The 22,914-nt window shown below is 38.8% G+C and overlaps 3 protein-coding genes across 3 annotated transcripts; 2 read left to right on the top strand and 1 right to left on the bottom strand.

Moving 5' to 3' along the window:
• Positions 1–1,230: 1,230 nt before the first annotated feature.
• LOC111323521 (small ubiquitin-related modifier 1) lies at positions 1,231–4,154 on the bottom strand. The gene is made up of 5 exons (XM_022926897.2): positions 4,066–4,154; positions 3,934–3,981; positions 3,345–3,422; positions 1,964–2,035; positions 1,231–1,544 (listed from the first exon to the last, which is right to left on the bottom strand). Exons 1-5 carry the CDS (start codon positions 4,081–4,083, stop codon positions 1,485–1,487), a joined length of 276 nt encoding a protein of 91 aa, XP_022782632.1. The 5' UTR covers positions 4,084–4,154; the 3' UTR covers positions 1,231–1,484.
• Positions 4,155–4,177: 23 nt separating this feature from the next.
• LOC111323479 (tRNA N(3)-cytidine methyltransferase METTL6) lies at positions 4,178–8,913 on the top strand. The gene is made up of 5 exons (XM_022926843.2): positions 4,178–4,425; positions 5,442–5,579; positions 6,065–6,235; positions 6,576–6,717; positions 8,619–8,913. The coding sequence occupies exons 1-5, from the start codon at positions 4,201–4,203 to the stop codon at positions 8,765–8,767; spliced, it is 825 nt and encodes a 274-aa protein (XP_022782578.2). The 5' UTR covers positions 4,178–4,200; the 3' UTR covers positions 8,768–8,913.
• Positions 8,914–9,743: 830 nt separating this feature from the next.
• Positions 9,744–22,847, top strand: LOC111323514 (helicase POLQ-like). The gene is made up of 18 exons (XM_022926890.2): positions 9,744–10,469; positions 11,439–11,617; positions 12,203–12,331; positions 12,585–12,656; positions 13,001–13,073; positions 13,786–13,883; positions 14,759–14,869; positions 15,251–15,393; positions 15,946–16,182; positions 16,573–16,714; positions 17,336–17,440; positions 17,893–18,094; positions 19,409–19,566; positions 19,939–20,040; positions 20,547–20,723; positions 21,128–21,241; positions 21,662–21,796; positions 22,398–22,847. Exons 1-18 carry the CDS (start codon positions 9,815–9,817, stop codon positions 22,491–22,493), a joined length of 2,928 nt encoding a protein of 975 aa, XP_022782625.2. The 5' UTR covers positions 9,744–9,814; the 3' UTR covers positions 22,494–22,847.
• The last annotated feature ends 67 nt before the right edge of the window (positions 22,848–22,914 follow it).

The raw sequence follows: 22,914 nt of genomic DNA, 5'->3' as shown, positions 1-22,914 counted from the left end.
ACTAGTATCGCAGGGGTCAGTGGTTCGAATCCCATACAGGCCTGATTTTTTTTCAGGTCTGATTTTCGCTATTGCTTAAATATCGCTATCTACTGCGAGGATCGTGCATCATACGTATCTAATACCGCAGTTCAAAATACATGAACCTCATATATTTCATTGCACTGATTATATGTTAAGCTGATAACTGGGCTTGCCAAATGGAAATGCTGGGATAGCGGTGAACATTCGTATGACTTAAGTGACATGGCCATGACAGATTGCCAGACCACATATGCAAGCAGTCACACACAAAGAAGCAGCATGGGGCAGAAATCATGCAAGCGGCAAAGCAGGTAACCTTGGGTTGGCAATCATTTCCTTTATCCTCAAGAACTTCAAGAATGATTCAGCATTACTATTTCATGGAGGAATTAAAAGGGGTTTTAACATATTGACCAGTGCACCCGTAAGCGCCCATGTGGAACCACACCCTTTCTACTCCTTGTGACGTCATCACTTTTAACCCTGGAGCACGACTTTGAGCACGTACTTCAACAGGTTGAAAATATCTTACTAACGATACCAGAATGAGCGCAATTGAGTGAAGGAGATTGGAGAAATAGCCAAAAAACCATGTAACTTTGACCTGAAAATCTGTACGAAAATCTTGTTACATTACCCACCTACCTTTCTGTGCATATGGTTTGAAAATAATGAGTAGTTTCCTAAAAAATCTCTACACCAAAATGAAGCCTACTAAATTTCCAGCAAGTGAGGAGAAACTTCAGGCAAGGAAAGGGGAAAAAAAGGGCAGGAGAAAGAGAGAAAAGTAAAAGTCGTAAGTGGGGCATTACTTTTCAATCCAAAAACTATATCGAAATTTTGCTTTAAGCGCCTGCCCGAGATTTTCAGGCTGCCATTTTGCATTTGGATTGAAAGGCCGTCGAGTGTACAAGCTATGAATGAGTTCGTGGTAAGTTTGAGCTTTTAAAACCACAACAGTGACCCAAAATCTGCTTGCCTAGCTTCAAAACACAGTTTTTCACAAAAGCTGCAGCTATTAATGGGTTAAGGGTCAAATCATGACACACTTGTGTTCATGTGATTTCCTCTACTTTGGGAATCTGTTCCCATGAGAGAGAGCAAAACATAATTGAAAGAACAACTTTAATGATTCTAAGCTGTTGATTTTATAAAGACGCACTGCACACTTAACTAACAAATTATAAAAGGACAAATCTAAATAAATGGAAGTGGAAAAAATGTCTGAAACTATTCACAACAAAAAGAAACAAAACTAATCAGAACAAGTCCCTTATGCATATTAGTGGTTGACATATAAAATGCTGGTTTATGCATAAAGTCCCATTCATAAAAAGCAACCTTTTGGTTATTCAGAATGAACCCTGTCTATTGAACAAAAGTCGAAATATGATATCCTTTGAGCTGCAGGAGAACAAAACAAACTTATATGGATGTTACTGTTAAGCTTTGGATAAAATTCATCGCCCTCCCGTCTGTTCCTGGTAAACTTCGATGACATCGTCGTCTTCCATTTCGAGCTGCAAAAAAAAATTAATCACTGTAATAGGAGAAAAACATCACATGTTGATCACAAGAGTTGTGAATTTAAGTCAGGAGTCACCACACTTGTTGGACTTTCTCTACAAAAACAATCAATCTTCTACCAAAAATATATGTAGAGAAAACAATGCAATGAAAATGTCTTATAGCAAAATTAGCCAAAACCTTAATTAATAGCATAGTTTGATGTTATTTCATGATTAAATTTTCATCAATCCATATCCAGTACCAAAATTGGGTTTCTCTGAGCTAAAATATATTTGGGTGTCAAATGGTGAGCAACCTTCAGTTTTGAAAAGGGTGATAGCCATGTCATGGAGGGAAATGTAACTTCAGCTATTTTTTATGGAGAGATCTGATCTTCAAAACCATCTTTAAAATGTTTTCTGATACTTACATCTTTTGGAGTTTGATCATCGTTTATTCTCTGGCCATCGAAAAGAAACCGAAGTGAATTAAGAGGTACGCCCTGAAAAAAGAAGACAACAAATCCCTTAGCATGAATTCACAATACATGTACCATTTGCTGGCTAAATACTAAGAAACTGTTATTGTCTCAGTGTGATCATATCTTTGAAAATGTATAAGTTTAAACTTTTAACACATACAGTCAAACTGCAATTATCTGGACCTTGGTTATCCTGATTTTTCATTATCTGGACTTGCCTCTCTGATCACATTTTTTGAATGAATATTAATGAATCAAATTTGAGATCCATTATTTTTCATTTTTTCCTCAAGGGCATCTTGGCAAGGGCGATTACAATATCACCAATTTTAAATCGGTTTGTTCAGGCTCTCACACAAACAGACAAACAGAACATAACTAAAAGATCCATAACAACTATTTTCCATCAAACAAAGCAGGCATAGAGAAAGTCCAGTTGGAACTGAATTTGTTCCACTTTCCAAAGCTGGTGAATCTTTTAGGAAGCGTTTAACATAGATGCAAAGACAAAGCAATGTTGTCACTATTTTGCTAATGCAGCTTCCAAGAATTACAGAAGTAGTGATGCACAAACTTTAACAGCTTGAAACAAACTGATTTACCTCAGTATTTTGGTTTGATGTCAAATGATGTTAGTAAGATTTAAAAGATACGTATTTAGTTTTATTGTTGGGCCATTTATTTTCCATTATCCAAACTAATCAGTGCAGTCCTTACATATCCCAAAAATCAAGGTTTGACCCTATATTTCTTGATAGTGCATCTGGGTTTTAAACTTTATTACAAGCTTTCCTGTAAGACCATCATTTTTCGATGCTGATAGGTTTATTTATAATCAAAGTTTGACTGTAGATTTCTTTATGGTAAATTTGTATTTATTACAGGCCTTCCTATTAAGAACAGCACATTTTAATGGTGATATGTTCATTTTTCTGGTTAAGAGAAGTATGAAGTAATTACAAAAAGAGGAAATTTCAATTTAGTGTCAAACATGACACAGGAATTTTGGTCTACAATTGCTCTGATCAGTCGAGAAACTTGCACCTCCCTCTACTGTTCTTTACTGTTTGTAGTTATAGTTTTTAATTTGAGAAATCTACGTTTTTGTAAAAGCTACCTTTGTTTACGTTTACAAAAATACATGAATCAACCCTTCTTATATCTCCCCACAGTGTCACCCCCTTATTAAATGTAAAGTTCATGAGAGTAAAGGAAATGATCATCAATCTAAATTTACGAGAACAGCGTGGAAATATGACAACCAACGTAGGCACATAAATGACTAAGCACAAGCACAATAGCGAGAATGTTTGATTCGAGACTGTCAAACCTGGCGATCGCAGTATGCTTGCTTGAGTTTTTTTAGTTGGGTGGTTTTCTTGATCTTAAAATGTACTTCTGTGTTGTCCTGTGTAGCAAAAAGACAAGCTCGTCGAGTGAAAGAGTTGCAACGACAGGAACATCAGAGTGGCCTTTTACGAATCGACACAAGCACGTGTGTTGCGTTTCCCGCCACAGAACACAATATACACAAATCACAGTTATCAACAAAACAGCACGGGACATCGGTACCGTTCCAGGAAACCAAATCATAACGGTTTCGAATATCGAAAAACGCGCCATTTTTCTGGTAAAATGGGAAGGATTTCGAAAGTGTAACAGCCGTAGTGTAGGAAGTTAAAGTAGATTTCAAATTCCTTGTTCTCACTAGAGTTTTTTTTGTACTTAGATCGACGGTGTAGTCTCAATTTGCAATCAATACCGTGATAGTTGAACCCAAACCTATCCCGAGCCACCAATAATATGAGAAAAATCATCTTCCTTGAGGAAGGTTTTCAACGTCATTTTCTTTCGAGGGTATAAACTAGCACCGCGGTTCCACGCTGAACACCTGAACAACGAAATCAGTGGCGGCTTACCTGACCCATCACTTTCAGGTTGATGTGTTCCGATTCGGGCTTTACCTCCTAAGAGAAAGAAATTTTATATAAATTCCCTAGGATTTAAATAACTTGTAAAATGTAGAAAGAATTCTCGTTCAGTCAAAATACCTTATTTTCCTCCGACATGTTGACTTTCGTAGCGCGATCCCTTGCATGTAAGTGGTGGATTATGGGATACTAACTTCCGTTTCGCAAACCCTTATGGGAAATACTTACGTCAGTCAGCGGTTGTTAACATTAGTAATGGCGGACGAAGTTATTAATTTTCGTGTCCTTACAGAAGACGAGAAGAAAAAACTTGATGACGATAGCAAGATCGTGTCAGAATTTAAGCAGAATAAGCTAGAAAAAGAAGCCCAAAAAAATTGGGATTTATTTTATAAGAGAAACGCCACAAACTTTTTCAAAGACAGACACTGGACCACTGCAGAATTTAAAGAGCTGTTATTTGACGGTAGAAATAGTGAGGTAAGAACGTTATGCTAAATTAAAAAAAATACGATAAGGGTTGTATCTATTTGTGGTGGAATAGAGGGAATGTAGAATGAGTGCTGTTAAAGCCAAACCTAAGAAACCATGTCAGCCAATCACAACAAAGGAACCAAAGTAATCACAACAGCCAATCACAATAGAGGAACCAAAGAAAGCACAAATCCCAACAGCCAATCACAATAGAGGAACCAAATAAAGCACAATAGCCAATCACAATAAAGGAAAATGTCACAAGGGTCCATAAGGAAGCAATGAGGACTCAAAGTAAGAACAAATAAAATGCAGAATTAGTAAGTTCACCAAGCATGGCTGGTGTTGATTTTGAATCTCACTCTGCAAGAGTGTGGAGAATTTTTTTGACCAATCACAAATCTTTGTTAGGGAATATAAATACTATTGTAGATAACTGTCATCATCCATTTAAAACTTGCATCTACAGGGAGAGGGAAATCTGATTCAATTCAAAGAAGAATATGCTTGTTTTTTTTTGTTTTTTGTTTTCAGATGGCACAGGTCACGTGGGGATGAATGAAAAAAAAATTGGGAGAATTGAATAGGGAATTATAACAGTCTTCTCTCATTGATCTTGCAAAATGACCCTACTATTCCACCCCCCCCCCCCACTCATTAACATTTACTCCTCACCTCTCACTAAGAGGTTGGTGCAGGCCAAGTTTAAGTAGCATCAGTTATTTTGGTTAACCCATACTAGGGGTAGGCTGTATGAGATTGATTAGACAGGGCTCGACACAAACTTTTCAATTTACTAGCCAAGTGTCTAGTGTTGTCTTAGATGTTACTAACAAGAATTTCAGTTTGTTTACTAGCCAAACTGGCTCATAGAAATTGAAAACCACTAGCCAAAACTGAATTTCTATTAGTCTGTGGCTACCATTAATGTCGAGCCCTGTAAGAGAAAGTCATTGGTTGATCCATGAGAAGCTATGGTGGCTTTCCAAATCTGAAAGGAATTTTTCTTTATTGAACTCAAGTCAGATATTGATACAAGCAAAGTTTTATTGGAGGCTGGATGTGGAGTTGGAAATCTGTTCTACCCATTACTTGAGGAAATCCCAAATCTCTTCATTCATGCATGTGATTTTTCAAAAAGAGCCATTGATTTTGTGAAGGTAAGAATTTTTAGCAAATTTGATGACAATGTGGGAATGGTTAGTGTACTCTTTAGAATTCTAATGGTTTACACTCCATTGATGGCAGAGGGAAAAGGTTTATTGTTCCTCCATTGTACCAATGAGCATATATTTACTTGTGCCGTACAATCATAGCTTGGAATGTCTGGTAATTCAGATTCAACCCAAATAACGTTGCCTTGATGGATTGCACCAAAAAATAACACTGATTGACAGATTTCAGGGCGTGACACTAACAGTAGCCTACAAGCCACAGACCAGTAGAAATTCAGCTTTGTTAGTGGTTTTTTATTTCCACCGGCCAGTTTGGCTAGTAAACAAACTGAAATTGTGGTAACATATAAAATGTCACTAGCCACTTGGCTAGTAAGTTGAAAAGTTAGTGTTGAGCCCTGGATTTGATAACCCCTTATCATCCCTTCTCATGTACTGTTGTCAAGAAATTTTGTTTGACTTTTGTCAAGGAACATCCCACATTTAGTGAAGAAAAAGTAAATGCCTTCCATTGTGACCTAACAGTGGATGCTTTGGAGTCCCATGTGTTAAAATGTAGTGTGGACATTGCAACTTTGGTGTTTGTCCTGTCTGCTGTCCATCCAGATAAAATGTTGACTGTTCTTCATAATATAATACAGGTAAAAAAGTAAACTTTAGTGATTGCTCTCATTAATTTATCAAACATTCTTCTCATAGGTCACCCACAAAGTAAAGAGTTAGTTTTATGACATCAAACTAGTTTTACCAGGGTCATATGAGTGTTCTCCTGCAGCACCGGTGGCTTGTATGTTTACTGTCTACTTGTTTCTGAGGTGACAGTAACTTTAATAACTAAACGGACAAAATGAAAAAGGCCTGGCTTGATCTTCTTAAGTTTTTTCTGTTGCAGCTTGGTAAGGACAACACACACACAGTAAACTTCGACACAATAGAACATTAATTTTTACCATTATTTAATATTTTTTTCATCCAAACAAGGTTCTCAAGCCAGGTGGATTGCTGTTCTTTCGTGATTATGGGTTATACGACCATGCCATGTTAAGATTTAGTCCTGCTAACAAGCTGTCAGATAACTTTTATGTCAGACAAGATGGCACCAGAGCTTATTATTTTTCAAAAGGTAAGTTGAAGTCCTCTTATCAGCCTTGTCCTTTTCCGAAATTCAAATTTTATTTGTTGTCCCTCTTACTTTTATTTCTAAAAGAAAATTCTGTTTCGCTTGTGTTTCCTCTATGACAACTTGTCGATAACTGAAGGAGAAGGGGGCATTGCAGCAAGGGGAGCTTATTGGAGAGGGGGCTTATTAGAGAGGGGGACTTATTAGAGAAGGGGGCTTATTAGAGAGGGGGCTCAATGGAGAGGGCGTTTGTCAGAGAGGGGGATGTTTTGGACAGAGAGACTAAATAGAGAAGGGAACTTGATAGAGAGGAGGACTTCTTAGACAGGGGGCTTATCAGAGGGGGAGATGTTCTCGAAAGAGAGGCAAAATAGAGAAGTTAACTTAGTAGAGAGGGGGACTTCTTAGACAGGGGGCTTATTAGAGGGGGAGGAGTTCTAGAAAGAGAGGCAAAATAGAGAAGGGAACTTGATAGAGAGGGGGACTAGTTAGACAGGGGGCTTATTAGAGGGGGAGATGTTCAAGAAAGAGAGGCAAAATAGAGAGGGGAACTTGATAGAGAGGGGGACTTCTTAGACAGGGGGCTTATTAGAGGGGGAGGAGTTCTAGAAAGAGAGGCAAAACAGAGAAGGGAACTTGATAGAGAGGGGGAGTTCTTAGACAGGGGGCTTATTAGAGGGGGAGATGTTCTAGAAAGAGAGGCAAAATAGAGAAGGGAACTTGACAGAGGGGGACTTCTTAGACAGGGGGCTTATTAGAGGGGGAGATGTTCTAGAAAGAGAGGCAAAATAGAGAAGGGAACTTGATAGAGAGGGGGACTTCTTAGACAGGGGGCTTATTAGAGGGGGAGATGTTCTAGAAAGAGAGGCAAAATAGAGAAGGGAACTTGATAGAGAGGGGGACTTCTTAGACAGGGGGCTTATTAGAGAGGGAGATGTTCTAGAAAGAGAGGCAAAATAGAGAACGGAACTTGATAGAGAGGGGGACTTCTTAGACAGGGGGCTTATTAGAGGGGGAGATGTTCTAGAAAGAGAGGCAAAATAGAGAAGGGAACGTGATAGAGAGGGGGACTTCTTAGACAGGGGGCTTATTAGAGGGGGAGGAGTTCTAGAAAGAGAGGCAAAATAGAGAAGGGAACTTGATAGAGAGGGGGACTTCTTAGACAGGGGGCTTATCAGAGGGGGAGGAGTTCTAGAGAAGGGGATTTAATAGAGAGGGGTGCTCCTTAGGTAGGGGGCTTATCAGAGAGGGAGATGTTTTAGAGATGCAAAATAGAGAAGGGGACTCGATAGAGAGGGGGACTTATTAGATAGGGGGACTTATTAGATAGGGGCTTATCACAAAGCGAGGTTTTATAGAGAAGGGGATATAATGGAGAGGGGTACTTGTTAGATGGGGGGCTTATTAGAGACGGAGATGTTTTAGACAAAGAGGCAAAATAGAGAGGGGGACTTATTAGAGAGGGGGCTTATTAGAGAGGGAGGTTTTGTAAAGAATGGGGATTTAATAGAGAGTGGTACTTTTTGGAAAGGTGGCTTATTGGAGAAAGAGATGTTTTAGACAGAGAGACTTGACAGAGAAGGGGAGGTACAATATCAGTTTTCACATGCAATTTTACCTGGAATTCCCTTTCTAGGTACTGCGTTTTCCAATAATATAGAACAGAGCTCAATAAAGCTTACATTTCTAGAGTAGCGGAGTAATTAGAGAGGGGGCTTGATAAAGAGGCAGGTGTATAAGTGAGGGAGGAATTGATAGAGAAGGGATCCCTCAGAGAGAGGTCTCTTTAGAGGAAGGGGCTTACTAGAACTTCTATGGTTGGTAACCTTTTTATAGTAAGAATTATTGAGAAAGTTTATTTCCTTGTCACAATGTTTTTTTTTTCCCTTGTGTTGCTTTCACAGATTTGGTTGAGAAGCTTTTCCACCAGGCTGGATTTGAAACATTAGTCAGTGATTATGCTCACAGGAGGACAGTTAATAAAAAAGAAGGAGTTGATGTTCCAAGGATATTTGTACAAGCTAAATTTAGAAAACCAGGAAAGCCTGGATGAGGTACTTCCATGACCCTAGTCACTGGGATGTATCGCAAATGAGCTGACATAGCCAGTTGTGGTCAACATCAAGAGAACTGTCTAGAAATAATGAAGAGAGTTTAAGAGAAGGCTTTCTAGCTTGATCATGGGCTGCCTGTTGACTTTGGATTACCAACACAGGGCAATCATAAGGCTAGACACCACAAGTCTTTGAATTTGTGATAGCAATGACCAACAAACATTGAAGAATTCAAGGCAATGATTCTTAGATATCATTAAATAAGCTAGGACTCCTCAAACTAATATGCTTCACAAAAAATAGCTGTAAGTGCTTTATACATTTCTGGAGCAATTGCTTCCAAAAGTCTTTGAGCTTCAAAGGTTACAAAAAACATAAATACATTCATCAGAACCTTTCTCATTATATAGTTGACTAACTAAGCAAATTATAGTTTTCCCCCTCACGAAAAAAAGGGAAAAAAAAACCAGAGTGCAACGAACAATGTGAGGAGAAATTACCAGGAGCGCAGCAAAGCCTGTTGAATCGAGAGTATTTTCTCTCTGACAATTTCAGAGTTACTATTTCCTCATGGTGCTCAACAAATGTAGTCTGAAGTAGATTTGGGGCCGTTTACAAACAGATAAATGGACAACAACAGAAAACCCTAATAAATAAAGAAACAAAAGAGGAGGGTGGAATATGGAAAAAAAAACAATGTTGAGTGTCTGTATGAGTGTGTGTTTGGCTTTGAAGTAATTTGTCATCAGGTCTATTTTTATAAGTGGTTTCATAAGGGCAGAAATGCATGGAGCGTGTTGTTCAAATAACGGTTCCTCATATAATTGCATACAACCAAGGTTAATGCTTTTGGTAAGATGCTCTTAGCATAGTCGTAATCGTTTTGCGTCGTCTGTGATCTTCTGTTCCACAATCCATATTTTACATTTACGGTGCCGCTGGTGTGTCATTTGGATAGATTCGTGCCAGGCTCTTAGCGGGTACAAAGATTGCCATGGTTAGCGCGTCAGGTTTTAAATAATTTCAAATGATGGGTATTAGAATAGATGAATACTATCAAAAGAGCAGCACACTGTGCCTCAAGCAATGACAAGAAACGGTTGTGCAAAGATGTGCTCGCTGTGGAAAAGATAAACTTCATGCAAAGTAGTGAAGAGTTCACGACAAAAGACAATGAAGTTAATGAAACTTCTACCCTCGATGCGAGGAGAAGCAGACGCTCGAAGCGAAGAAGTTTAAATGACAGCTGTAGCAAGAGTGAAATGGTAGGAGTTCGAAAAAAGTCCGAAACTTCAATGGAGGACGATCAACCGGTGCGAAAACGCGAGAAACCCTTAACAGAATTAAAAGTTGCAGAAGAGGAAAACCGCTACTGCAGCACTCCAAACAGGACGGGGAATGACTCGCAGGATTGCAAAGCCCAACGTTCGGCAAGGTTTCACAAGCATGAACAAACTAATGTAACATGTGTTAGCTCACCATTTGGAATCAAAAGTATAATCAACAATTCCAGTTTTTACGACGATGACGGTGTTTTAGCTGCTTTGAATTTAAGTGAAATTATCACTTCTTCAGCTGCCTTGAACCCTGCACGAGGTAACTGTGCAAGTTTATTAGAAGGGGAAAAAAAGCAGTTTTACGGCTTGCCTCACAAAGTCAAAGAGTTGTTACAGAAGTACAAAGGAATTGATAGTTTGTATGGTAAGTTAGTTTAACTTGACCTTTTATACCCATGAGTAGCCATATTATCCATTCTGTTAATTCTCCAATACATTTCCTAAGGTGCTTACCGGGAGAATTTTTTTAATAACAGAGAGTTTCTGTAGTTGATCATTTCCTTCATTCTCGTGACCTTAATGTTTGATTCAGGGGTGAAATTCTAAGGAGAAATAAGGTATAATCACTCAATATAGTGGTCAAAGGGTTGAGTTATTTTCAATTGGTAGACCAGCTTCTGTCTGTATTACTGAGTTACATATTATATTGAATTTGTAATTCCACAATACAAATAACATTATTATTGCCTCCTAAACTCTCATGAAAAGATCAAAATGCAATTTCTCCTTATGTTGTTTATACATCTTAATAATAGTCTATATAATAATTTTTATATATTCAAATGCACCATAACATAATAATTACATGTGAAGGTGTAATCTGATCGTGCGGGTGAGTGTAGTCCTGAGAAGGACTGTTGTTGGTGGTAGTGACTGACATTTCGACAACCTGCGCAGAAGTCATCATCAGAGTCAAGTCAATGATTGTTGTCAGTAGAATGTTCTTATTCCAGTTAGTGTAAAATGATCGGTTGGTTTTGCACAGGTTGTCGAAACGTCAGTCACTACCACCAACAACAGTCCTTCTCGGACTACACTCACCCGGACGATCAGACTACACCTTCACATGTTACCCCCGAGTTCAAGCCATTTACTGCATAATAATTACAATAAACTAAAGATAAAATAAAAATGATAATAATGATGATGATTGGAATACAAAATAACCATAAATGCAATTCATACATCATCCAACAAACAGGTGGAGGACATTTTGATAGAACACCAAATCCTCTCTAATGATTTACAAAGAAATATATGGAAGCTAAAAGGGAGAGCTACTTTTAGATCTTGAGTGTTAAGAGAAACTGATTCTTTTTTTTTTCCATTGCAGACTGGCAAAAAGACTGCCTCAATCTGGAAGCTATTAAGGAGAGAAGAAACTTGATTTATTCCCTTCCAACAGGTGGAGGCAAAACTTTAGTTGCGGAAATTCTTATTTTCAAAGAGTTGCTTTTGCAAGAGAAAGATGTCTTGTTTGTTCTCCCATTTGTGTCCATTGTACAGGAAAAGGTAAATCTTTGTTTTTGATTTAATTGCCACATTAAGATCCCAATTTGAAAAGATTTATTTTGATTTTTACATGTATGTATATGTACATGTGTAGCCTACATGTAAATGTACCCTTCCCCTATTTCTCCTTGGGGTGAGAGGGTACAGCTACACGTAGGCTAGTACATGTGTAGACTTAGGAGGCACCCTGACTCCCTCAGGAACAAGGAAAGTTGTGTTTTGAGTATGGTAAGGATACTCCAACTCAAAGGGTTCAATTTTTTAGGCTATTTCTCTTTTAAAATCTCCTGTCTGGGCTCTTAACATTGAGCCCAGAAAGTAACAATAAAAGAAAAAGACACTAGAAGTTACAAACTACAAGCAGACTGAAATACTACAAACTAAAACCCTTGTTGCTGTTAGAGTAATTATGTGATGTGCCTTGATGAAACTCTGCTTTGGAAACCATACAAGCTCTATACTGAAACCCTCTCATAGTGAGCCAGCTATAAGATATTAGACATTTGATTTGCTGTGTGAGGTGGTGTTTGTACCTTTTCTTTTTGTGTCTTTCTTAATAAACTTTTTCTTATTTTTGATCAACAGGTAAAATCTCTGACTCAATTTGCTGTTGATCTTGGCTTCTTAGTAGAGGAGTATGCCGCCAGCCGAGGAAGGATCCCTCCCCGCAAACGACGCAAGAAAAAATCTGTGTATATTGCAACGATAGAGAAGGTTTGTAAATTCCAGCAAAGTGTAATTCATGAAGGGGTGGTGGGAAAAATATCACATTCTCCTTCCAAATTTTCACCTTTTTTCTTATGGAACTCAAGGAGAATTTTTATTTGCATCAGATGTCAACCATAGGTTTATCCTAAGAATCTCTTCAGACTATGAAGTCTTCCTGAATTGTTTTTAAGCTAAAACTTGGGCAGAATAAGTCTCGAAGAAGTTATTCAAACATATTCTAATTACTTTTTCCATATAGGCGAATGCTCTTGTAAATGGCCTGATTGAAGAAAGCAGAATTTCAACCTTGGGTCTAGTTGTAGTTGATGAGGTATGATGACTTGTCTGAATACTTGACTGTGTTTTGAGCAGATGTATATTAAATAAAGGACGAAGGGCTAGTAAAGGGGGTTTAGGTCTGAGGCAAAGGGCTAACGCTTGAAGCTTTTGCTTCAGAAACTCTTTACAGGTGGTGAAGTTATATTATCAACTCAGTTGAAAAAACCAAATTATCTTTTAATACCCCTGACACAGCACTTCATTTTCTCAATAACAAACTTACCCCCTTATTATTCAGATAAACAGATGATTTTGCTTTTCACCTAAGATGCTATTATGAGTGAAAGTTTTGAGTCAACCAGTAACAATGTGGTATTTTTTTTCTTATCTGTCAAGCTGCATATGTTAGGGGAGGCTGGAAGAGGTGCTACTTTAGAGATGTGTTTGGCAAAGCTCATGTTTGTTTCTTGTAAGTTCTCTTTAGTGCTGCACAATGACTTTTTTTTTTTTCACCTTTTTTCTATGCTGCACTGCCTCCCAGTTAGCACTGCCTCCTGGTTAGCTCAATTGGTTAGAGCAATGGACTGTTGTATGGGAGGTCAAGGGTTCAAGCCCCAGCAGGACCAACACTCAAGGTTTTTTCTATACTGCACTGCCTCCTGGTTAGCACCTCCTCCCCATTAGCTCAATTGGTTAGAGCACCGCACTGTTGTGTGGGAGGTCGGGGGTTTGAGCCCCGGCCGGACCAACACTCATAGTCTTAAAATAACTAATGAGAATGTGCTAACTTTCTATAATATCAAGAAATGGATAGACATTCTAGTCTTCTCACATAAGGATGAATAAACTGTAGGTTCCGTCTCCTGCATCTATTAATTAGTTAATTTGGTTATAGGCAGGGAACGTTAAAGGACCCACTCACGAGATTACTGTGATGTGGTCTGGCCTGTTTACTGGGAATTGGGGGGTAGCTTGCAAATGTGTCTGTTATAGATGTTGCAAGATGATATATGTAAATTTAAATTATGTAAAGATCATGGGGTCAAATATTTGGACATCAAGGGAGAACAGAAACGTCCAGAATTGTTTTATACTATAGATAATTTGATATTAAGGCTATTGTTAAGCTCTGTTATAATTTGAATATTAACTTTTGATGTTGATTATATTGCATTTTGTAGCCACCACCCAAATCATTGGAATGAGTGCTACTTTAGGAAACATCAAGGATTTGACAAAATTTTTAAAAGCAGAGGAGTACGCAAATGATTTTAGACCAGTGAGTACTAGATATAACTAAACTGTTATCGAAAGAATTTCTATTGCATGGTGCTATTGGCCTGCTCTTGGTTCAGTGCCACTTGCACATATGTCAACAACGTAGACGCATTTTATACGCTCAGATGCAGGGAAGTTGGACGTGTTTATAAGATTTTTATGCGCGCATGGTCAAAAACCATGCTCGACATTTTTGTCTTTGTTATTCAGTGATATAAGTTTCTTTTGTGTTACATTGTTGTGTAAAACAAAGAACTTTTCGATTCGAAAAAGTGACGGGTCGACAACGAAAAAATTACATAATCAAAAATATCTAACGTGTTAGACACACGTACGTTGCACCGCCCTGGTGATTTACCGACTAGCAAGCTGTGACAATAGATTTGCTTGATTTGAGCTCTTGATGAGTCAGAGGGAAAAGAAAAATGTCATGTATTCAAGGCATTGAAACACATTTATCATTAAGCAAATAAGGAAACGAAGACTCTCCAACATGCTTCCCAATTTAATCATTGCAATCAGCGCTCTCTAGAATTACGTATCAGAATGGTAACAATTTGGTGTCCTCATCATGACTTATTAGAAACTTAAACTTACCTCTGATGATTGATTACTGACTGTTGACGGACAGAAGGAAAATATTCTGTTTTAGGCTGCCAATGATGTTTTCGCTCATTCATTGCAATCAGACTCCGCTTCAGTGTTTGCGCACCCGATTGTAGACAGTTTCATTTCAGTTTCATTTGCAAACAAATTAGATAAACAAGATGTTGTCGTGACAAGTAATGCAGTTTGTAGTCTGGAAAACTGTGAATTAAGCATACCAACTAGATAAAATGTGGTGAGCTTGTTTTTGATTGATATGTCTTTGCTCAGGTTGAGCTAAAGGAGTTTGTAAAAGTGGGGCATGACATTTATAAAGTTCCTAAGGCTACAGATCCAGAGGAAGAATGCAGCAAACCAGTCAGGAGAGTCTCTAACGAGCAGGTCAGAACATAAATACATGAAGCCACATTAGCATTTGATTGTGTTGTCTAATCATCCCGGTGAGAGAAGTTCTGAGAAGTCCCAAGGACTGTCATTGGGATTAGCAAGTGACGTTTCAACAACCTTTCAGTCATCACCAAAGTCAAGAAAATTAACGATGACTCTGATGATGACTTCTGCTTGGGTTATCAAAATGTCCGTCACCACTACTGACGGGAGCCTTTCCGCAGTCTTCTCTCACCTAGATAGTAGGACTGGACGATAAAGTTATGCTTGTAAGCCATACCGCAGTTCCCTCAGTGTGGGCGGTATCATAACGTTTATGAGGTAGTTTCACTAACTCGATGTCTACTGTACTGAGATTTTTGTTTGTGTTTCCAGGACCGAAGGATCCTGAAGCAAGATCCAGACCAGTTGTTATCCCTGGTTTTGGAGGTCATACCAGATCACTCCTGTCTTGTGTTTTGTTCTACAAAGAAAAACTGTCAAAACTTAGCATTGCTTCTTGTCAAGTTTATGCCCAGGTAAGAATTTGTGAACAGTGCTCCAAGATTTTTTACTCTTAGTTAAAAATTGCTCGGAAATCGTTTTCGACCCTTTTCTCTGCTGAGATATCATTTGATGATATCTCATTATAATTTTAAACACTGACAAGTAGACAGGTAATGAAAACTCACAAATTCATCATATTGTGATATTGTCTTCATACAACTTCAAATTCTCTCTGCCCACCAACAAAAAATAATGTGTGGTCAGTTTAGGAGATTTAGCTTATAGATCAAGTAAGTGGAAGGACTTGAGAAGTCAGCTAGGATTCACCATTTGACTTAGACTCCCCATGAGTGATCAAGACAGAATTTCTCCTTACAATATCAATACTACACCAAGCGGACAAGTGATGAGAATAAAAGAAACAGATCAATAGTTAAGGAATAACTAAATGATCCAATACTAAATTCTCTGAAATAGCTTCATTAGAATTGTATGGTAGACAATAAGGAGATTTACCAATGAGATCTTTGGAGTAAAATGGTTAAGAATCTAACTGGCTTGGGTTAATTTTAATGTGTTACTAGGAAATTGTGCCAAGTCAAAGGTCAAGAGAGACTTCAGCTAATGAAAGCTTTGTACAATGAAGCTTCAGACCTCTGTCCGGTGCTGAAAAAGACCATTCCTTTTGGAATTGCTTATCACCATAGTGGGCTGACGATGGATGAACGGAAACTCATAGAGGATGGCTACAGTCAGGGGGTGCTGTGTCTTCTGACCTGCACTTCAACTTTAGCGGCTGGTGTTAATTTACCAGCAAAGAGGTTTGTAACAGATTTACAGCGCTTTGATTCTCATATTAGATCAAACCTACTGTAACGAAACTCCCTTGGGGGGAAGCATGATTGGTTAATAACAGCAGCTCAATTTGAGCACCAATAGGACATTCTAGGTGTCATGGCTGCGTAATTGGACAGTATGGATCATTTGCAGGCGCTGTTGTGAGGACTATTGGGTTCATTTTTTTTTTGTTGAAAAAAGTTATGATTCATTTGTAAAATTCAATATATTCGTCCAATAGGTATTTTGCCTCTTAAAATTCGTCATAGTTTTGATTAAAAGAGAAGAGAACTTTATGTTGTCCAATTCATAATCATATCTGTTAATTGAGCTTTGCTATTCAGAAGCAGCTAATGCACTAGTTTTGTGTGCAGGGTGATTATCCGCGCGCCGTATGTGGGAAGCTCAGTGCTCAGTCAGAGTCAATACAAGCAGATGATTGGTCGGGCGGGTCGAGCTGGGATAGAAACGTCAGGAGAAAGTATTCTTATTGTCAAAGATTCCGATAAGCCGAAGGTTAGGATTTATTTTTATTTTAGTTCTATACTGCCCTTGGTTTGACCGTGTTGTCTTTTCTTTTCTTGTGGATTCGTACACATCTTGCGTGAAATAAGACGCGTTTTACGAGAAGTGAGACACGTCTCGCGAGAAATGGGACACGTCTCGCGAGTATGAGTAACATCCTAGGAGAGGTAAAACATATTTCGTGAGGAATGAGACATCTCGCGAGAATCAGACAATTCTTGTAAGAAATAATTGAGGCGGGAAATTGAGAACGTCTCGTGAGAAATTACACTTGTTTCGCGGGTATTGAGAATCTTCTCGCGAGAAGCACACAATTCTTGCAAGAGATGAGATTTGTCTCGCGGGAAACTGACAACGTCTTGATAGAAATTAGACTTGTCTCGCGAGTGATGAGACACATCTCGCGAGAAATTGGATACGTATCGCAGAGTAATGAGAACGTCTTGCGTGGAATAAGTCACGTCGCGCAGAAAAAAGCTCTTGAGAGGAATTTGATTCACCTTGCGCGAAACAAGACTCGACGTCCAAGGAAGAAAGGATGTGCGACACGATTAGTGTGGGGTTTGTCCTTCTGTTTTCAACGAGGTGTGAGTTTTTTTTTTCTCTTTCCAGATTCGTCACCTATTTTCAGGCCCGTTAGAGAGCTGTCAGAGTGGTTTATTGTTTGACAATGGCAAAGGATTAAGAGCAATGCTCCTCACACTTATTGGACTGAAAGTGAGTTTGTGCAAGCAGAATATCGTGATTTATTCTTAGTAAATTATTCTCTATGGAAATAAGAAGATAGCCCTTAACAAGAGAACATTGTAAGGTTTTCTTTCGGGCGCATTTTGTTTGAGTTTTCGAAGGAAACTATCTTAAGAAGCCAGTGAGAATTGGCGGAAAAAGTGTGTCAAAATGCCACGTTTGGTTAGTTTTGCATGCGATTGGTTGAAAAAGTGGTGCGCGTTTTTTGGACCATTCACAGAGGGCAATAAAGGAAAACCAGTGAAAATCCTCAATTACTTTTGACAATCAATTCAAAATTGCTTTGACTTCTACTTACAAAAATTCCCTTTGAAAATAAAAAGTGACTCAAAAAATGTGGTTTTCCTCTCAAGATGTGGTTTCCTCTTGTTACTGATCTCCGTGATGTAGGTTGTTCAACCTCAAATCCCTTATTTTTGCAGCTTTGTACAACAACAGAAAAACTGACACAGTTTATGCACAACACTTTTCTGTCCGTGCAGTCAGAATCGCAGTCAGTCAACATTAGTAAACAAATGGAGACTGCGCTGGACTCCTTACACGACTTGGGGCATGTCAAGATTACTGGTACCCCAGACAGCAGTGTGATCGAAGTCACTCAGCTCGGACATGCTACTTTCAAAGGTGTGGAAAAACAAAGCAAAAGATATGCTCTGCTCGGCAGACACCAAGATTTAAGAAATTCAGACTTGAGCGCCAACTTGAAAAAAAAAGTTGCGTGGCCTTTGAATCTGTTAACTCCTTTGAAAACGCAGGTCCATCGAGGGAACGCTTTTTATAGTCTTAAGGGTGTCTCTTGAATTTAGGTTCCACTATTTTGGGACACTTAAGAAATCAGGGAACAAACTTTATTTAAACAACAACAAACATATGAAACATATGTATGAACTGCGGTTATGAGACGTATATGTGAACGATCCTTCGCAGTAAAGCACTATTTGAGCAATAGTGAAAATCAGACCTGAAAAAAATTTCAGGCCTGTACGGGATTCGAACCACTGACCTCTGCGATACTAGTGCAGCGCTCTACCAATTGAGCTAACAAGCCAACTGGGAGCAGGCCATCAAATTAATTCGACATAAACCCGTAGATGATAAATCAAACAACAACAAACATATGAAACATATGTATGAACTGCGGTTATGAGACGTATATGTGAACGATCCTTCGCAGTAAAGCACTATTTGAGCAATAGTGAAAATCAGACCTGAAAAAAATTTCAGGCCTGTACGGGATTCGAACCACTGACCTCTGCGATACTAGTGCAGCGCTCTACCAATTGAGCTAACAAGCCAACTGGGAGCAGGCCATCAAATTAATTCGACATAAACCCGTAGATGATAAATCAAACAACAACAAACATATGAAACATATGTATGAACTGCGGTTATGAGACGTATATGTGAACGATCCTTCGCAGTAAAGCACTATTTGAACAATAGTGAAAATCAGACCTGAAAAAAATTTCAGGCCTGTACGGGATTCGAACCACTGTACAGGCCTGAAATTTTTTTCAGGTCTGATTTTCACTATTGCTCAAATAGTGCTTTACTGCGAAGGATCGTTCACATATAAACTTTATTTAGTTTATCCCGGTTGCAGAAAGCTTCAGCAGAGACCGAATAAGAAACCCAAGAATTTAATTACAGCATAAAGTAACGCGAACAGTCATTTGTTTATATTACGATGTTACAATGTTAGAATGAGGTAATTACTTGAAGTATCTCGTTTTCTGCTAATGTCAAAAATGCCACTGTATTTGCTAAGTTTAGCATCGATCAATGCAAGAAAAAGATTCAAAATGTAGATTTTTTGGTGACATTTTAAATGGAATGACTTATTAGACAATCACGAGTTCCGTGCAAATGTGCACTGAGTTGTATAAAACGTTGTAATTGTTTGTTGTCGTTTTTCATGAAGGAATTTCACCCTTGCAGGATGTATTGATGTAGACAGCAGTCCCATGATATATAGCGAGCTTACTAGAGCCCAGGACAACCTAGTGCTAGCCAATGAGCTACATCTATTGTATCTGGTTACGCCACATGACTTGAGAGATTCAATTGAACCTGAGTGGATGGTATATTACAAGCAGGTGAGTGAGTGTCGAAAGTAATCCCGGATTACATTGCTCCGCGATTGGTCAAGAGTCTATTCTACCGCTCGCGTTTTCTAGCCATTGACGCAAGTCACGTGCATTAACTTCGAATTCTCATTGGTCCCTTCTGACATTTCTTCTTCTGATTGGCCGTCATGATTACTTTTGCTTTTCGCTCTAGTGCACTTTTATTCACTGGTTCTAGAAACTATTTTGAAAAATAAAAACACTTATTGATAAAAAAAACATGGTAAGTTTAGTGTCCTTCCGAAACATCCTTGAAAACCTGTGCCCAAAGAAAGAAATGAACCTTGAAGTGACCTGTCTGAAATAGTTTTATTGAAGACTCATTCCTTGTTTCTCCTTCAGGTGTCTTCATTTCGTGAAGAGTCCGAGGAAAGAGTCGCTGAACTTTTGGGAGCTACAGAAAGTTTTTTATTCAGACGAGCCACAGGACAGCGATCGAAAATGGTAAATAGTCATCTTCTAAGATCGCTCCCTACTAGACTCTCTCTAACATATGTTCTCTCGGTTTTCTTACAGGGGTCCTTCCTGATAAACCGTCCTCTCCATAGGAAGTCCTATTTATTGACTTCCCTTTCTTACAACTCTCCCTATAATTAGCCCCGTCTATTTATTACCGGCATCTTTTTAAGTCGCCAAGGGGTCCTAGAACAAGGAAGTGATTTTTCATGTCGCTAAATCTCTCGGTAACTTTTTCCGCAGACCTTTGATTTGCCGATATTTTTGGTAATAGAAAGATTAATTAATGCTTTCATGGCAAACGGAAAATTATATACAACTTTCGTCACAGCGGTTGTTTCTTATGCTTTCCTTTGAAATTTTGCGTGGGAAATTGGCGCGCGGCCGGCCAAAACTGATCGTCTTGCTCGCGCTTGAAGTTTGACCGTTGTGTCGTGAAACAACCTTTGCAGAGCTCCATTGACCATACCTGTTTTTTTTTTTTTTTGTACAAGGACGACACTGCAGAAGCCAGAGTAAGGCGTTTCTATTTGACCCTGATGCTTTACAAATTGTTACAAGAGCATACTGTATGGAACGTGGCCCGTCTTTTTAACGTGACTCGAGGATTTGTACAGAATCTGTTGACTTCATCGTCTTCGTTCGCGTCATGCATGGTCCACTTCACTCGAGTAAGTTTGTACCAGCGAGAGATTCAATAAGGGCTCTGTTGTCGGTAGTTTATTTTTAAACGTTAGGCTCGAAGGACAGCTGTCAAAGAATTGAGTTGGAGTATATTGGTCGGTTACTGTAATCGGATTGGTCAGTTTTGAAAAACTCATCCAAGTGAGAGAAGTTTCATTGTAACTGTTTCATCACCGGATTGATCAGTCATTAATTCTCAGGTTGATGATGATTATTAAGACTACTGTGTACCAGGATATATAGATTTGATTAAACACGAAATTTTCTTGTCTAGTCAGGAGATGAATGTTTTGAAATCAAGTGGGAGAATTGCCTAAGGAATAATCTCGAGCTCGGAAACTGCTCGACTCGCGTCCTTATTTGTAATAAAATTGTTTTTATTGATGTTCAGGAGCTTAGTGAATTTTGGGGCTTGACTATGTTACTCGAAGCCATGGTAAATAAGTTGTCGTACACAGCAAGCTTGGAGCTTGTGCCCCTTATGGAGGTTCCTGGAGTGAAACAGGTAAAACTTGATTTCTCCTTCAGCAACTGAATAGCCTATGTACGCGGAGAAGAATAAGGCGAGTGAGAAACGCTAAGGACAAGGGGTGGAGGGAGGGGTGGGGTGAATTTGTTCGGTAACCCCCTCCCCTCCCTCTCTCTTTACTTCCGTACATCCGTATCCCTCCCACGTGCGCTTGTTCTCAAGCTAAGAATGAACCGGACGTGTATCGTAAAGATAAACGTTTAACGGCCAAGTGCAGAGCTCAAAGGGTTTAGTTGTGAATCTTGCAAGGTCTCGGAATAAGAAAATTCATCAACCCTCAGTCCAAACTAGTGTTAGTGTTTTGACTCGCGCAACGTGTGTTTTCTTATTACTTCAATCAGAAGCAGACAACATTAGGTTTTATGCTTCTGTTTTATAAACTGTCTTTTCCCTTAGGCTCGTGCACGCCAATTCGTAAAGGCCGGATACAAAACCCTGAGCAGCTTGGCCTGGGCTGATCCCGCGTCACTCGTGGAGCAGATCGAGCACCTCCCGAGACGGCAGGCCAATCAGATTGTCTCCGCAGCTAAGGTAACCCGAGTGATTTTTTTTTTCAGACAAAATTGCGCAATTTATCATGGAGACCGAGATTTGTGCACGTTGATTGGCCTAAGATTGTGTCATACCTTGCATTAATCATTCCGTTTGAGATGATTGTTTCACCTCTTCATATCGAACTACAAATTTCTCATTCCTCCCCCCCCCCCCCCCCCACCCCAACTTGGTTTTTTTTTTTTTTATCTGATCAATGAACCAATCATATCAGAGACCTTGACTTGGAGGTTGAGGCGAACACTTTCGTGGGCACGTATTTTCCAGATTCGAGGATAGGTTTTTCTTTAACTTTATTATCGCAAATTTGTCGCTTCTTTGCGATTAGAGTTAAAAGACTATTCGAAGTTTTTATTTGGAGACAAATGTTGTATGTCATTTGATACATTTCTATTATGTTTATTGATTTATTTTAAACTCGTCTGTTTATCAAAAAAGGATTTTGACATCCCATATCCTTTGTAAAACGACGATATTGAATCACTTACTGATCTGTGTACTAATTCTCCTTGGAAACCCGCGCAAAATTGTGACAAGCTAAGAGAGTCGGTCGCTGATAGATTTGAGGTGTCGTTTTCAGATGCTTGTAGAAGACAAAGCTGATGCATTGCGAGAAGAAGCGGAGGAGATGACAACTGTGCCAGACTTACTTCCCACTGAACGGACACAAAATTAATTATTTAACTGGTGTTCGTTATTGTTCTGCCTCAAGAAACAAAATCTCAATACGTACATGCATGCGTGCACAGCATTTTAATAATACAAAGTTACCTGACAATTAACTGTCCACGGAAAGGAAATTACTGAAGAATAATTAATGCGATTTCAGTCACGGATGCGTAAATCGTATTAGTAGTAAATATTTTTTGTATCTTCATTTCGTATTGTTAGCAATGGAGGGATTGTATTTATAAAGGAAACAGCGATCGTATTCAGATGTATATGGTTTAATATGAATTTCTATTAAAAAAAGGTATATTATTTGTAAACAATACCACTGTACAAACTTGTATAAACATTATTTCCGAGAGACAGAATGTATAGAATTTGAAATGTTAATGTAGCCACAGCGATGTTAAGAGGTGGTGGAAGAGATT

Source organism: Stylophora pistillata, chromosome 12 (genome assembly GCF_964205215.1).
Source record: "Stylophora pistillata chromosome 12, jaStyPist1.2, whole genome shotgun sequence".
Taxonomy (NCBI): Eukaryota; Metazoa; Cnidaria; class Anthozoa; order Scleractinia; family Pocilloporidae; genus Stylophora; species Stylophora pistillata.
This window is presented reverse-complemented; position numbering and strand designations above follow the sequence as displayed.